This window comes from Gopherus flavomarginatus, chromosome 6 (genome assembly GCF_025201925.1).
Source record: "Gopherus flavomarginatus isolate rGopFla2 chromosome 6, rGopFla2.mat.asm, whole genome shotgun sequence".
In the NCBI taxonomy this organism is placed as follows: Eukaryota; Metazoa; Chordata; order Testudines; family Testudinidae; genus Gopherus; species Gopherus flavomarginatus.
This window is the reverse complement of record NC_066622.1, coordinates 74,427,071-74,442,343: the sequence shown is the minus strand read 5'-3', so window position 1 is coordinate 74,442,343 and position 15,273 is coordinate 74,427,071. Positions and strand designations below refer to the sequence as shown.

Sequence of the window (15,273 nt, the reverse complement as noted above, 5' to 3'; positions counted from 1 at the left end):
GTATAACTGCATCACTCAGGGCTGTGATAAACACACCCTGGAGTGACTTAGTTATAGCAACCTAACCCCCCACCCCGTGTAGACAGAGCTCCCCGGATAGGAGAGCTTTTCCCATTGCCATAGCAACTGCCTCTGGGAGGTGGATTAACTATGCAAACAGGAGAAGCTCTTCCATTGCCATAGGAATGTCTTCACTGAAGCACTACAGCAGCACTGGTGCAGAGGTGCTGCTGTACGTGAAGACAAGCCCTCAGTGTCTGGTTCTATTAATCACATTTAATTTTACTCTCCCTTTCCAAACACTGGTTTCTCTCAGACAGCAATGGGGAAGAGCCAGCAGCAGCCCATTCTTTGCCTGCCAGTAGTAGCTCATGAGCGTTAGTTTGGGAATGTGATTTAGATTAGATCATCAGGGCACTTAACATGTTCTGTTTTCTCTAAAGTATTTGGCGAAGTTACAACATGGTGTGCTTCAATAGGTTGTGGCTTGGATCCACAGAAAGGCCCGTACGGCATGCTGCTTTGCATACAGACCTTGTCTTTCCTCCAACCTATAGCAATATCACAATGGATGAACACTATACAAAATAACCCTGCTTGATAGGCTTAATGTGCAACAATATGGTGTAAGTACCAAATTCCATCTCTTAAATTCCAGCTGACCTCCAGTCCTGTTGAAAATCTAGCTGCTGTCAATGCATTGTTGGTTTATTCAAAGCCATGGTTTTTTCCTCTAAAAGTTTACATGGATAACCAAACTGTTGACTGCCTCTAAAACACTGAGCTACTTCAAACCTAGCTCTTAGCGCTGCTATTTTAGTGGGTATTGTCACTATAGTGTGAGTCTAACACTCAGCTCGCACATTGCTCTTCACACATTCCTATTGGCTGGCTTTCTCAGTGAAGCCCACCTGAGCATTTCTCCAACTGCAGGTATCAGCCCACAGCAGAGGCTACAACAGTGGAGGTAGCAGGTAAACTTCTTGCATGTCTGATTTATTATAGGTACAATATAAATCGTTGCTTCTGGACTTACTGTAGCAGACACATCTTACAAGTGAACCCAGCCTAAGATGGACCTTTAGTCAATGAGGATTGATTAGCTGCTTTCTCGCAGCAGGTGGATTCCAGTTAAGTTCCTTCCCATCAGACCAGCTGCAGCTGGAGATTGAGGGCAGCTTCTAGAGAAAGGCACACACTTCTCCACTATACTTTCTTGCAAAGAAATCCCATCCCCTGCTACTCCTCCCCCTCAGCTGCTCCTCCCGGCTGAAGATGCTATACTTAGGCTCTGACAGCCAAGGCAGAATGTCATTCCTTCTTCACTCCTAGAAGCTCTCATTCTGGTTAGCCTGCTACTGAGGCCATAGTTAAATCCCAGTTCAACCTAGTGCCTGCACAAAGAGGGAAGCTGTGGTATTTATCTAAACCGGAAGCTATGTTAATTTTTTTTATTTAAGGGATTCTTTTTAAATCTACTGAAAATAAATTAAGGGGTCTGTCCTCCACTCTGCTTCAACTGCCAAACTGAACCTTCCCTCTGCTTGAATAGGAAGCCCGAACACACCTTTTCTTTGCACCATCTGAAGATAGCTTTACAGCACCAGCCCTTCAACAGAGCCTCTCTGATTTAGAGACATATTTTCAGACGCCCAAGTCACTTGCTTCCACCTAAAAGCTGGCAACGACATCTTGTCTACAGGGCATCTGGTTTAAGATGTCAACTGCAACTTAAGGGTAGGGAAGTTCTAGGCAACAACCACTGGTGCATTTGTCCCGTCCTAGGCAGAAAGCTACATGAGGACAAGCAAGCTTGTTGGGCCTTACTGAGGAGCAAGTGCACCGGATCCTCTTGTAAAAACACTAATGGCTGTCCATTCTGTATGGAGCAGCATGAGGTTTCCATGCCATTTTGGAAACACAGCTTCATTAAACCATGAACACGCTTCACGCCTAGGTCAATGGAATGCAGAGGCCATCTTTTCCCTGTTGTTTTTCTGTCCAATGCACCTTGTGTCTTGAGGCAGCGACAGGACTCCAAAAACATTGTGAGAACTGAGCCACGCTCAAAGGCTTGGAAAGGCAAAGATGAGTCAGGCTACCAGGCAATTTCAAGGAAAGGGGTCCAACACTAACACGTCAATCGTAGTGGAGCTTTATGGGAATACCATTCCAGGACGATGAGGGATTTGGTACCTGAAGCACAAAACACCCTCCTAAACCCTTCCATCTATTTTAAGGGTCTCTTGTATACTCTCTGATGTGAGTAAAGCTACCAGCAGAAAAAGTATGGCAAAAAGGTCCATTCCCCTCATCTCTATAACTCTACTGTCAAAATGGCAGACACATGGGAATAGGGCTTTGTTAACTAATATGAAAGGCTGACCAATGGCTAGGCTTCTCCCAAGGCATTACTTGGAGAAGGCCAAGACCATAGGATGTCTGTGTTCCTATGTAGCCATGAATGTTTTAGCTGATTTTTGCAGTACATGGCAGCTCCTCTTATACCCAGAGAGGGTATAATTTAGACAGTTCTGAAACTTCGCTACCAGACTCTAAGGTTTCCCTAGGCCCTTAACAAACCTGCCTGGCACTGAGCTGGAATCTGATCAGGAACTAGATCTCCCTCATAATAGAGCAAGCAAACTTAAAGTTGACCTTCCTTACCTCCAAATCTGCCTAGTGGCCTATTGGCACTTGTATGCAAGATGGCCATATCCAGCACAGTCAGTGGTTGCTAGGTGGAAGTTGACAACAGCCTTCCACCACCATATAGCAATTGTCTCCAAAACCGTGGGGTAGTCTGGCTGAGTGGAACAGGGATTTGCAAGGACTTCCATGGTGTTTCCTTGTGCCCAGTAGTCTCCTCTCCAACCTTCAACATAACCAGTCTGACTCTTCAGGCTAGACGTGTGATCATAGAGTTCAAGCAGGACTTAGCACTTCTGAATTATTTCCTGTACTGGCACCAGGAAATTTGTCCTACAAGGTAAGTGAACAGTCTGCACAAAGTACCAAAACATTTAACCTCCTCTACCACCCCCATTACAATGCTTTTTTCACTTTGTAAGACAGATAATAGCTATGTCAGCGTCCTCCATGTATTAGAAACTCATAAGTGTTGTTAACTCTTTCACATAACTTGTACCAAATCAGAACCAGAAGACAACATAACCGATAGGAGTAGTGATTCTATCTTTCTATTCTGAATGTATAGAAATTGTTAGGGTACCTATTTTAAGTACATTAGGGGTGCAGAACTATTACCATACAATTGTTTTATAACTTTTTAGAAGATAACTAACTCTCCAAACTCATATTTCTGGTGTGCTGACCTATGTTCTTTCTGCAATTAAAGTATATTCTTACTATTCAGTCCCTGTAAATGTTCATAAAGTGACATTTATACAAATGCATTTTTATTTTGTTTTAACAGAACAAAAAGAAAAGGTTGAAAATATTAGACTATACAACAAATTTTGATTTATAAACAAAATATCAGTGGTAAAACATTTCTACCCAACATTCAAGGTCTTTTTTAATTTTTGCTTCATTTTAGGTCTGAAGACCAATAGTGTTCAAAAAAGCACAAATTGCATAAGGTGTACAGTATTTCAGCTCCTACAAAACAGTTAAGAACTTATATAGCAAACATTCTGAAGAAATATCAAAGGCAAACATGATTCTTACTTTCCCAACCATTCCTTAATAAAACAAAAAGTGATCTTTGGCATAAACAATCATGTATTAAAGGCATTAGTAATATTGCATTAATATCAGTCAAGCAACTAGACAGTGATGCTAAAAATCTTAAGAGTATGTCTACACAGCGACTAGACACCTGCGGTTGGCCAGTGCCAGCCAAGTTGGGCTCAGGAACTCGCCTCGCAAGGTCCTGAGCCCACGCTAAAACCCAAGCCCAGAAGTCTACACAGCAACAAAAGAGCCCTGCAGCCCTGCGAGCCCAAGTTGGTTGGCATGGGCCAGTCACGGACATCTAGTTGCTCTGTAGATGTACCCACAGAGAAGCTTGAACTATTTTGAAAGCAAATACAGGAAGACTATTCAGAAGACCATCAAGAGTCCTTTCCTATTCAGTGTTTACTATTAACACTATGTAATGTAGCCATTTCTATTTAAGGGTCTGATATAAACCAACCAAAGGCAAAACATTCTGGTTAAGGCTCTGTCCCACTCCTTCACCCTTTCCGGTGTGGGTAGCTATTGGAGGAGTCTGAGAAAAGACCTTAAGTACCATGTATTTGGCATTACCAGGAGACAAGGAGTGAATTGAGGATGAATAATGCTTTCTCTTGCTACAGTCAGTTTGAGGCAGATTATTATAATGTAATTTAAATATGTAATTTCCCTTTTAGATAACCACGCAGGTGAGAGGAAAAACAGGAAGGGTAGAGTACTTGTAGTCTGACACTGTACTACACAGCTTGCCTTTGCTGTTACTGTGTGTCTGATCAACGGTCAGCAACAGCACATTAACAAAGGTGGCTTGAGCATGATCATTGTGTCAATCTTAGCAAACGGAAACTAAGGAGCCATTATGATGTCAATGCTGGCGAACATAATCAAGTTTAGTAAATGTTTTTGCACACACAAAGGCCGTTTCTAAAATATTAGCAATCTCATTACTTTTCATTTAAATGTCAAAAAATATCGAACAGCTATCATAAGCATTTTAAAAATGAAGGCATGTAAGAAGTATGGAAGTACAAAAATCATCCCAAGTCTGTTTTCTTAACACGATTAGAAAATAATAATTTAACATCTAATTCAGTTAATTGCTATTAAGCCTTAAATGTGTATATAGAATTTCAGTCTAGATCATTTTCATGGCTCATTATATCTGAACAACAGATTTAATTGGGAACACCAACAGACTCCATAAATTGAGTGCCTCTACTTTCCCACATACTCCATCATTAGACTGAAGGGCAGTGAGGCACAAGCATCATTAAACAGAGTGTAATTTTCCCTTAAAACAACTCTGAAGAAAGTGTGCAGAGGCGGAGTGTGGGTGTACCTTGTTTTCGAAGGAAAGGAGTTTGATCTTGATTGTGTTCTATTTGAGCATTTTGTTCATACAAAAAGTTGCTTTGAACATGACTGACTAATGCAGCTAACTCGATGGATTCCAAATTTTTAGCCCCCTATTCTACCAAATTTTTATCGGGAGGTGTGTGTGTGGAGGCGGGCAGTCTGTGCTTTTCTAAGGCCTCTGAAACTTGAACAGTCAAGCTGTCATTATTTGTGACGAACATCCACCGCCAACCATTTCAGTATAGCACAAGAATGCAGATTCTGGCATGACCACAGGTGGCAATGGGAAGTAAAGACAGCTCAGTTTTTCCTGACCTAGGATATCACTGCCAGGAAAGTAACTGCAGCATAAGAGACTATTGTAGCAATATGATACCTCCCCACCCCAAAGAAGGGATCACTTCTGATGTAAATGAACTTTACTACATATACCTTGTAACACTTTTGTGGTGTGAGAACAGCTAGCTGAAAATGTCATTAAAACAGTTAGCCTTTTCAGTGTCATTGATTGTCCCCACCAAATAACTAAGAAACACTGTTAAGTGTTCCAGACTGCCAATTCAAGCTTGAGTAAAGTCCACGTGTCATACCACCATATGGAAACTACTGGAATATACAGTGCATAAATGAGAAGTGTATCTCTGGGATTACAGAATTCATGAAAAGAGAATCTTCAAAAGTGAAAAGAATAAAAATTGTCAATGTGTTGGAAGCAATTTTGAGATGCTTTCCGAAGATGTTTAAATGCATATTTTTATAATTAATGCCCTTAGAATGGGGCATTAGCATAAGCTAATTTTAAGATCATGTTTACAGCACATTTTGCTGTTAAATTCTCTTCTGCTTCAAAAAGGCTTTTTATATTACAGAAGATAATGTTAGTTGGCAGTTGTTTACTGATACCAAGGAGTCTTTCTAACCCAGCGAAGAGTAAATCCAGCATCTGTTCTAATCTTAATAGACGCTGCTTCTGCTTCTCTCACAGTCTCCTTTACAGATTGCATAAGGTTCTGGGCATTGTGAACCAACATCTCAGTAGCCTGCAGACAAAGGAAAGGTGTTATTCTTTCAAGTTCTTAAATACGCATAGAGGTAGAACAGTGTTCACATAGATGAGCAATTGTTTAACTCAGAAACATAAATCCCACCCTGCCTGGGGACTTACAACAGGAACACGATGTTACATCATTCTTGCTAATGTACGTTTCATGATAGTCAACTGTAAAAAATGACCTGTTCCATAATTTGGAAAAAGAAGCAAGTGATTCTCTCGTTCACAAGTAGAGGTTACACACCTTATGCTGTAACTGGAGTTCTCTCAGACATGTCCCCTTATGGGTGCTCCACTTCAAGTGTGCCTGTGCCCTGCAACTTTGACAGGAGATTTTTGGTTGTGGTGCCTATTCAGCCTGTGCATGCACTGCACATATACTTGTGCCCTGCACCACGGTTACATAGGGTTATGTGGATGTACCACCCTCAGTTCCTTCTCCACCGAAGCAGAGGGAAAGGAGGATGGGTAAAAGACGGTTACTCGCCTTTGTAACTGTTGTTCTTCGAGATGTGTTGCTCATATCCATTTCAGTTAGGTATGCGCGCACCGCGTGCACGTTCGTCAGAGATTTTTACCCTAGCAACACTTGGTGGGCCGCAGGGCGCCCTCTGGAGTGGCGCCGCTATGGCGCCTGATATATACCCCTGCCGGCCCATCCGCTTCTCAGTTCCTTCTTGCCGGCTACTCCGACAGTGGGGAAGGAGGGCGGGTGTGGAATGGATATGAGCAACACATCTCGAAGAACAACAGTCTTTTCTTCTTCAAGTGCTTGCTCATATCCATTCCAGTTAGGTGATTCCCAAGCCTTACCTAGGCGGTGGGGTCGGAGCAAGACGTTGTGGAATGTAAGATGGCATCGTCTCTGGATTGTTGGACCAGTGCATAGTGCGATACAAAGGTGTGGATGGAAGACCACGTGGCCGTGCAGCAGATTTCCTGTATGGGAACATGAGCCAAGAACGCAGCAGATGAGGCTTGAGCCCAAGTAGAGTGGGCGGTGAGATGGCCAGTCGGGACGTGAGCCAAGTCATAGCATGCCCGAATACAGGATGTCACCCAAGATGCAATCCGTTGGGAAGAGATTGCCATGCCCTTCATATGTTCTGCTACCGCTACAAATAGCTGAGGTGAACGCCGGTAGGGTCTGGTCCTCTCGATGTAAAAAGCGAGAGCCCTGCGGACATCCACAGTATGCAGCTGCTGTTCCTGTCGCGATGAGTGCAGCTTTGGGAAAAAGACTGGCAGGAAGATGTCCTGATTAACGTGAAAGGCAGAGACAACCTTAGGGAGGAACGCCAGGTGTGGTCGCAGCTGTACCTTGTCCTTATGGAACACCGTATACGGAGGATCCACAGTCAAAGATAGAAGTTCTGAGACTCGCCTAGCCGAGGTGACAGCGACTAGGAATGCTGTCTTCCAGGACAGGTACAGCAGCGAGCATGTGGCTAAAGGCTCAAAGGGGGGCCCCATGAGCCTGGTTATGGGTTCAGGTCCCAGGTAGGGGTTGGGCGTTTGACCTGGGGATAGAGTCGCTCCAAGCCCTTGAGGAATCTGGAAACGATAGGATGGGAAAAAACGGAACTGCCAGCCTCCCCAGGATGGAAGGTGGAAATAGCTGCAAGGTGCACTCTTAGAGAAGAGATCGCTAGACCTTGCTCTTTGAGAGACCATAAATAGTCCAAGATAGTGGGGACTAATACAGACTGCAGAGAAAGGTCCTGCTGGGCGCACCAGTGACAGAAGCGCTTCCATTTAGCGAGGTATGTTGAACGCGTGGAGGGCTTTCTACTTCCCAGTAGCACCTGTTGCACTGCGACGGAAGAACGCAACTCCGATTGGCTCAACCAGCCAGCAGCCATGCAGTCAGATGAAGGGACTGCAGGTCCGGGTGGTTCAGCCTGCCGAAGTCCTGCGTGATCAGGTCTCGGCAGAGTGGCAGGAGAATCGGGTCTGAGAGACAGGTCAAGCAGCATGGTGTACCAATCCTGCCTCGGCCAAACCGGAATGATCAAGATAAGGCGGGCTTTGTCCCTGCGGAGTTTGAGAAGAACTCGGTGGACGAGAGGGTGAAACGGTGGAAAGGCATAACAGAGGTGGCCCGTCCACGGGATGAGGAACGCGTCCGACAGGAAGCCCGGGGAGCGACCTTGTAGGGAGCAGAACACCTGGCATTTCCTGTTCTCCCGGGAGGCAAAGAGGTCTATGTGGGGAAAGCCCCACCTCCGGAAAACTGAATGGAGAATGTCCAGACTGATGGACCACTCGTGCGCCAGGAGGGACCTGCTCAGGTGATCTGCGAGCGTGTTCCGGACACCTGGAAGGAAGGAGGCTATTAGGTCTATGGAGTGGGCTATGCAGAAGTCCCACAGTTGGATCGCTTCCTGACACAAGGGGAAGGACCATGTCCCTCCCCGTTTGTTTATATAATACATGGCCGTTGTGTGGTCCGTGAATACTGCAACACAACAGCCCTGCAGATGGCGCTGGAACGCTTGGCATGCCAGCCAGACCGCTCTCAGCTCCCGGACATTGATGTGTAACGTCAACTCCTGGGACGACCAAAGGTCTTTGGTACGCAGGCGCCCTAGGTGAGCACCCCAACCCAGAGAGGGTGTTGTTAGGGATGTGGAGGGCTGGGGATGATGGAACGACAGGCCTGCACACACCTGGGACGACGTTCACCACCAGTCAAGCTAGCCGAGAACGCTCGGCGGAACTGTCAGAATGATGTCTATGGCGTCTCTGCCTGGCCGACAGACGGAGGCGAGCCAGATTTGGAGAGGACACATTCGCAGCCTGGCATGCTTTGTGACGAATGTGCATGCAGCCATGTGACCGAGGAGACCAAGGCAAGTGCGAGCAGAGGTTGTTGGAAAACTCTGAAGACTTTGAACAAGAGAGACTATGGCCTGAAACCGGTGGGGGGGGGGGGTAAACTGGCCGTCGCCAGGTTGGAGTCCAGCATTGCCCCGATAAATTCTATTCTCTGTGTAGGCACCAGAGTTGACTTGTCCAGATTGAGGATCGGGCCTAGACGCATAAACAGGTCCTTGATAATGGTCACATGGCTGATGACTTGTGCCTTGGAGGCCCCTCGGATAAGCCAGTCGCCAAGGTAAGGGAAAACGTGTATTCGACGACGGCGTAGGGAAGAGGCGACGACCGCCATGCACTTCGTGAAGACACGAGGAGCCGAGGAGAGGCCAAAGGGGAGGACAGTAAACTGGTAGTGTCGATGATTTACCACAAAGCGCAGATACCGCCTGTGCGGAGGATAAATTGCAATGTGGAAATATGCATCCTGCATGACGAGAGCGGCGTACCAATCTCCGGGATCCAGGGAAGGAATAATGGTTCCCAGGGATACCATGCGGAACTTGAACCTTTTGATGAATTTGTTCAGTCCTCGCAGGTCCAGATTAGGCCAGAGGCCCCCTTTCGCCTTGGGAATTAGAAAATATCGGGAATAAAACCCCTTGCCCCTTAACTCCTCCGGTACCTCCTCTATAGCTCCGATTGAGAGGAGCCTGCGGACCTCCTGGATGAGTAGTTGCTCGTGAGAGGGGTCCCTGAAGAGGAACGAGGAGGGGGGGTGGGAGGGAGGGGGTGAAACAAACTGAAGATGGTATCCAAGTTCCACCGTACGTAGGACCCAACGATTTGACGTCAACTGGGACCACGCAGGAAGGAACGGGGTAAGGCGGTTGTAGAACTGAAAGGGATCCGGGGAGGCAATTGGTACACTGCTCTCGGGCGCACCCTCAAAAGTTTGATTTGGGTCCCGGTGTTGGTTTGGTGGGACCGGAATTGTTACCCCCTTGAGGTCCAGACTGACATCTGCGATTGGTACAACCTCATCTTCTGGCAAAGTCTTGCCTTGGCCGAGGCGGGAGGTAAGGGCGCTGAGGTTGGGAACGGAAGGACCGTCTTTGAGTCTGCGGCGTATGCATTCCCAACGAGTGCATAATTACACGGTTGTCCTTCAGACTCTGCAGTCTGGGGTCCGTCTTTTGGGAGAACAAGCCTTGTCCATCGAACTGCAAGTCTTATATGGTGTGTTGCAACTCAGGTGGCAGGCCGGACACTTACAACCACGATATATGGTGCATGGCTATGCCAGAGGCGACCGTTCTAGCTGCTGAATCAGCGGCATCTAGCGAGGCTTGTAAGGAGGTCCTCACGACGCTCTTCCCCTCCTCCAGGAGTGCTGCAAATTCCTGGTGGGAATCCTGCGGAACCAACTCGGCAAACTTCCTGATCGCCTCCCAGGTATTGTAATTGTATCTACCTAGGAGGGCTTGTTGGTTCGCTACTCGGAGTTGGAGGCCTCCCGCAGAATAGATTTTCCATCCCAACAAATCCATGCACCGGGCCTCCCTGGATTTAGGTGCAGGGGCTTGTTGGCCGTGGCGCTCCTGTTCGTTGACGGACTGTACCACCAATGAACAGGGAGCAGAGTGCACGTAGAGGTACTCATACCCCTTGGAAGGCACCATGTATTTCCGTTCAACCCTCTTGGCTGTAGGTGGGATGGAAGCCGGGGATTGCCAGATAGTGTCTGCTCTAGCCTGGATCAAACGGATGAAGAGGAGAGCCACTCTGGTGGGTGTCTCTGCGGACAAGATGCTAATGACCAGGTCCTCCACCTCTGGAACCTCCTCTACCAGCAGGTTGATATTCTGAGCGACACACCGCAGAAGGTCCTGGTGTGACCGGAGGTCAATCAGAGGTGGCCCCGATGCTGACGTGCCCACTACCGCCTCATCCGGGGAAGAGGAGGATGACAGCCCCAGGAGGAGTGGGTCCTACACTGACGCCTGGTCTGGGGGGGACCTCTGTCTCTGGAAGATCATGCGGGTCCGGAGCGTGTGCACTGGTTTCCTCCGTGCCAGCGGGGGGAGGTCGGCTGACGGTGGCCTTGGGCACATGGTGCTCTGAGTGACCAGAGCATGATGGGCCAGTCGGTTCACCTTGGGCTTGATGATATGCCCAAGGCGTCCAAAAGGACCACTGGTGAGGTCCGTGGTCCGGGCCATGGGCATGCGTATCCAAATCCCCATAGGAGGCACTCTCCTCATGGGAGGAGATGGATGGATGATGCGAAGGCCACGGAGGAGCTGAAGTCGATTGGACTAGGTCTCTGCGTCCATTGGACTCCTGTCTGCATGGTACCGGCGAACGGTACTGAGAGTCGTAGCGGTGCCGGGGTGGGACCGGGACCTGTGACCAGCACGGTGCCGGGAGGTCAACCGGTACCTCACATCTCCATGCCGAGATCGGCTGCGAGAGGTACCGCGGTGCCGGGATCTGGACCGGTGCCGAGAGTACTGTGATGGAGACCGGGATCTTGAGCGGTGCAGCGAGTACGACCGGTACCAGGATGGAGAGCGGTACCAGGACTGCGAGCAGCGCCGGGAGCGGGAGCAATGGCGGGACCGAGAGCGTCCATGGGACCTGGATCGGGACCGGCGGCATTCCGCAGTGCCTAGCGAAGATGGCCTCATCATGGCGGGCTTGCCTGGTGACTGAACAACCCGCACCGGCGGTGCCAGGGGTTGGGGCAGCTCAGGCTCTGTCAGAGCAATCAGTTCCCGAGCCACAGAGAAAGTCTCTGGCGTCGAGGGCACGACGAGCTCGACCACAGCGTGCGCTGGGGAGCTGGCAGGCACCGGACTCGACGGCTCCTGAGAGACCAAAATCAACGGTGCGGAGGCAAGCGGTGCCGCGGTAGTTGACGGTGCCAGGCGGTCCGCCTTGGATGTACACTCTGACTGTGGCGTACATACAGGTGCCGCAGGAGCCTTGTGCCTCTTGCTCCTCGGGGAGAGGGATCGGTGCCGGCCAGAGGGTTGAGACGGTGAAGGCTGGTGCCGAGGAGCCTTTACTGGAACCGTGCGTTCCGGTGCGGAGCAAGCACTCGTCCCCGGTGCCGGAGTCGGTGCCAAGGATGGAGGAGTTAGAGCTGCCTCCATCAAAAGTTGCTTGAAGCGAATGTCCCGCTCTTTCTTCGTCCGGGGCTTGAAAGCCTTGCAGATTCGGCACTTGTCTGCAAGGTGGGATGCGCCCAAACACTTTAAACAGGAGTCATGTGGGTCTCCTGTGGGCAGCGGCCGATGACCGGCCGCGCAGGGTTTGAAGCCCGGTGAACCGGGCATGGGCCCCGGTACCGGGGGAGGAGAAGGGGCTAGCCCCCGATCCCCTCTAACTATATGCACAACTACTATAAAACTACTACTATAAAAGTTAACTAGAACTATAGAGAACGAACTATGTACACAATTACTATACAAACAAGCGAAGAGCTAGGGAGGTGGAGATCAGCTAAGCCGCGCTCCACTGTTCCAACGACTGACATGGGCGGTAAGAAGGAACTGAGGAGCGGATGAGCCGGCAGGGGTATATATCAGGCGCCATAGCGGCACCACTCCAGAGGGTGCCCTGCCGGCCCACCGAGTGGTGCTAGGGAAAAAGTCTCCGACGAACGTGCACATGGCGCACGCACACCTAACTGGAATGGATATGAGCAAGCACTCGAAGAAGAACAGAGCATTCACAGGGACACGCATCTCAAAGAACTCCAGTTACTGCACAAGAAGTAACCTCTCTTCTGTGGGTGCTCAACTTCAGGTGTCTCCAAAGGTGTCCTAAGAAGATGGGAGGTTCAGACCGGAGTCCACCAGAAAAAAGAACAGACCTGCCTACAAGCAGCATCTGATCTAGCTCTGGGCACCATGGCATAAATGTTTAGAAAACATATGAACAGAAGACCAACTTGCCATTCTACAGATCTCTGCAATTTGTACATCCTTAAGTAAGGCTAGAAACATAGATTGTGCTCTTGTTGAACATATCACTCTCAATGTGGGCTGAACAAATCTTAATACAACCGGAGATCCTCTTTCGTAACCTGTTTTGAAACTGCCAAACCCTTGTTTCTGTCTGCAATGGATACAAATAGTCTAGGAGATCTTCTAAATGGTTTGGAGCTGGGTGACAACATAGAAACTCTGGTTCCATGGCAGGGACATAATATTTTTCCCTCTGCCCTCTTGCAGGTAGGTAGTGCTGTAGCTGGTGTTTGTCAAACAGTCTTAGCAGGCTCCATAAGAGCTTCAGTGCCCGGAATGGCAAGCCTCATAGATGTCAAAGTTTGCAAGATATCCAGGAGTTTATGGTGGGACACCTGAAACACCTCAAAGAGAATCTGCAGCATGCCCACAATTCGCTTAAATCAGTTCTTGGAACTGCTTGTAGTCATCTGCCATAGGAGGAGGTGGAGGCATCACAGCTTCATCAGGTGACGAGGAAGAAATATTAGAAGAGTCATCTCCTTATCCCTCCCTTGCTTCGAATAGGAGGTTGAGGAGAATGGGCCCTTTCCTGCTCCCTCGTGTGGTGTGAAAATTTCTTTGTAAACTGTTAAGAGAACGCCCACAGGACTCAGTGAGGCCATGGATGGGTGTCACTTGAGGTTTATTCTCCTGTATTACATCAGTGGAGGAGGGACAACGATGTGTCCTGGAATACACTGGGGAACCCTACACTGATATCTAAGTCAGAAATATCCTCTTCCATATACTCCAACATGGGGAAAGGGGTGGAGGGGCAGAGGCATAGCTGTCCGGCTTGCAAAGATGATGAGGGAAAGTATGGTACTCCAGGCGTTGGTGACCTAGAGAGAGTCTCGATGCTGACAACCCCCCACCGCCCTCCGCTTATTAAAAGATGAGGCGCTGACTCCCAAAATAACAGCAGATCTTCAGGGTACCTAAATTCTTTTAGTCCTGATGGTATAAAAGATAGGGTTGAGCAAGAATCTGTGGAAGACAGATTTTTGGCGATGAAGCTGGGGTACCAAACATTTGGCATAGGAGTAAGTCAACTCAGATTCCACTGGTACCACAGGTAGCTGAACGGTCTTTGTCCGGTACTCAGTGCTGCTCAGGGACAGGCTCAGAACTTTTTTCACCAGTGTCTCTGCCGCTCTGGGTACAGGTACCTGAATTCAGTACTGTGTCTGTCTTAGACAACTGCCTCCTATTCACCTCTGAGGTACCAGCATCACTCGGAGCCTGAATAGAACTCCCCTTGGGACCAGAGGTCTCTGTAGTCGTCATTTCCGTTGGTGATGAAGATTTTCTTGGTGATTTACTCTTTACTGCCTTCTGCTTCAAGGCAGATCTTGAGGCTACTCATAGAAGAACAGCACACTGGCTCCTGTTCCTCACAGCCTACCTTTGAAAAGCTGAGTGAAAGCTAATGTCTGAACACAAGCTGAATAACTCACTATTCCTAACACATCCATCTACCAAACAAAGGTTTTAGAGAACCTACAGGAATTCTAGATCAAAAATGTAACTAAGTATACCCAGAGCCATTGAAGGTAGCTGCAGAAGTCGAAGTTTCACAAAACTATGATGAAATTGCTGGTTAATGAAGCAGGGAGAGCTGAAACTAAAAATGTTTTAAATGGTTGCCCACTTTAGCTACAGTATTCTTAAACTAGTATTCATTGTAAACCACCAGAGGGCACTAATGAATAATTTCTTATGCCAAAAAACAGCTCTACCTTTTTATTTTAGACTGTGGATTGTTTTAAAACAAGAGACAAAGTCAGGTTAGAAGCAAATTAAGTCTTCTCCATGAGACAGAGGAATGTCCTGTTGTTAACTGCAGAATATATACCAAGGTGTATTAAAATTAACACTTTTACTGGACACTGGGTCAGATTTACTAACTCTCAGTATCTGGGACACATCTGATTGTATAAAGGACACACACCTGATCGCCCTCTCCCCACCCCACATCAGGTAGCAAGAAGGAGTTTATATTACAATCAGTTACGCAGCTCTTACCTGTTCTGACTCTTCATCACTGATGTTCGTCCTACCCAACATAGTAGCTTTAACAGTGGAGAGGATTTTGAGTTGTGTGCTGATGGTTGGGATTCGCTCACAGACCTAAGAAGTCGGGAAGGTGCATCATTTTAATTTTTAAACTTGAACCAATTGATATTTCATTTTTAAAGTAAAACTAAGATTTTGCTTAACTCTACAGCAGTTTCTCTTTGCTTATGGCTAAGGTACAAGCATACAATGTACATGTAAACTTCAAGGGTGATGTCACTAAAGCCATGTTTACAAGCTGGGTTGGAAATCTACAGC

General features: G+C 47.8%; 1 protein-coding gene across 2 annotated transcripts in view; it reads right to left on the bottom strand.

Moving 5' to 3' along the window:
- Positions 1 to 5,848: 5,848 nt before the first annotated feature.
- Positions 5,849 to 15,273, bottom strand: part of VCL (vinculin) — a 108,876-nt gene continuing 99,451 nt past the window's right edge. For both annotated transcript variants that reach the window (XM_050960034.1, XM_050960035.1), the window contains 2 exons: positions 14,965 to 15,069; positions 5,849 to 6,095 (listed from right to left, as the gene is read on the bottom strand). In XM_050960034.1, coding sequence (XP_050815991.1) covers positions 5,949 to 6,095; positions 14,965 to 15,069 — 252 coding nt within the window. In that variant the 3' untranslated portion in view covers positions 5,849 to 5,948. The remainder of the gene's footprint in view (positions 6,096 to 14,964; positions 15,070 to 15,273) is intronic.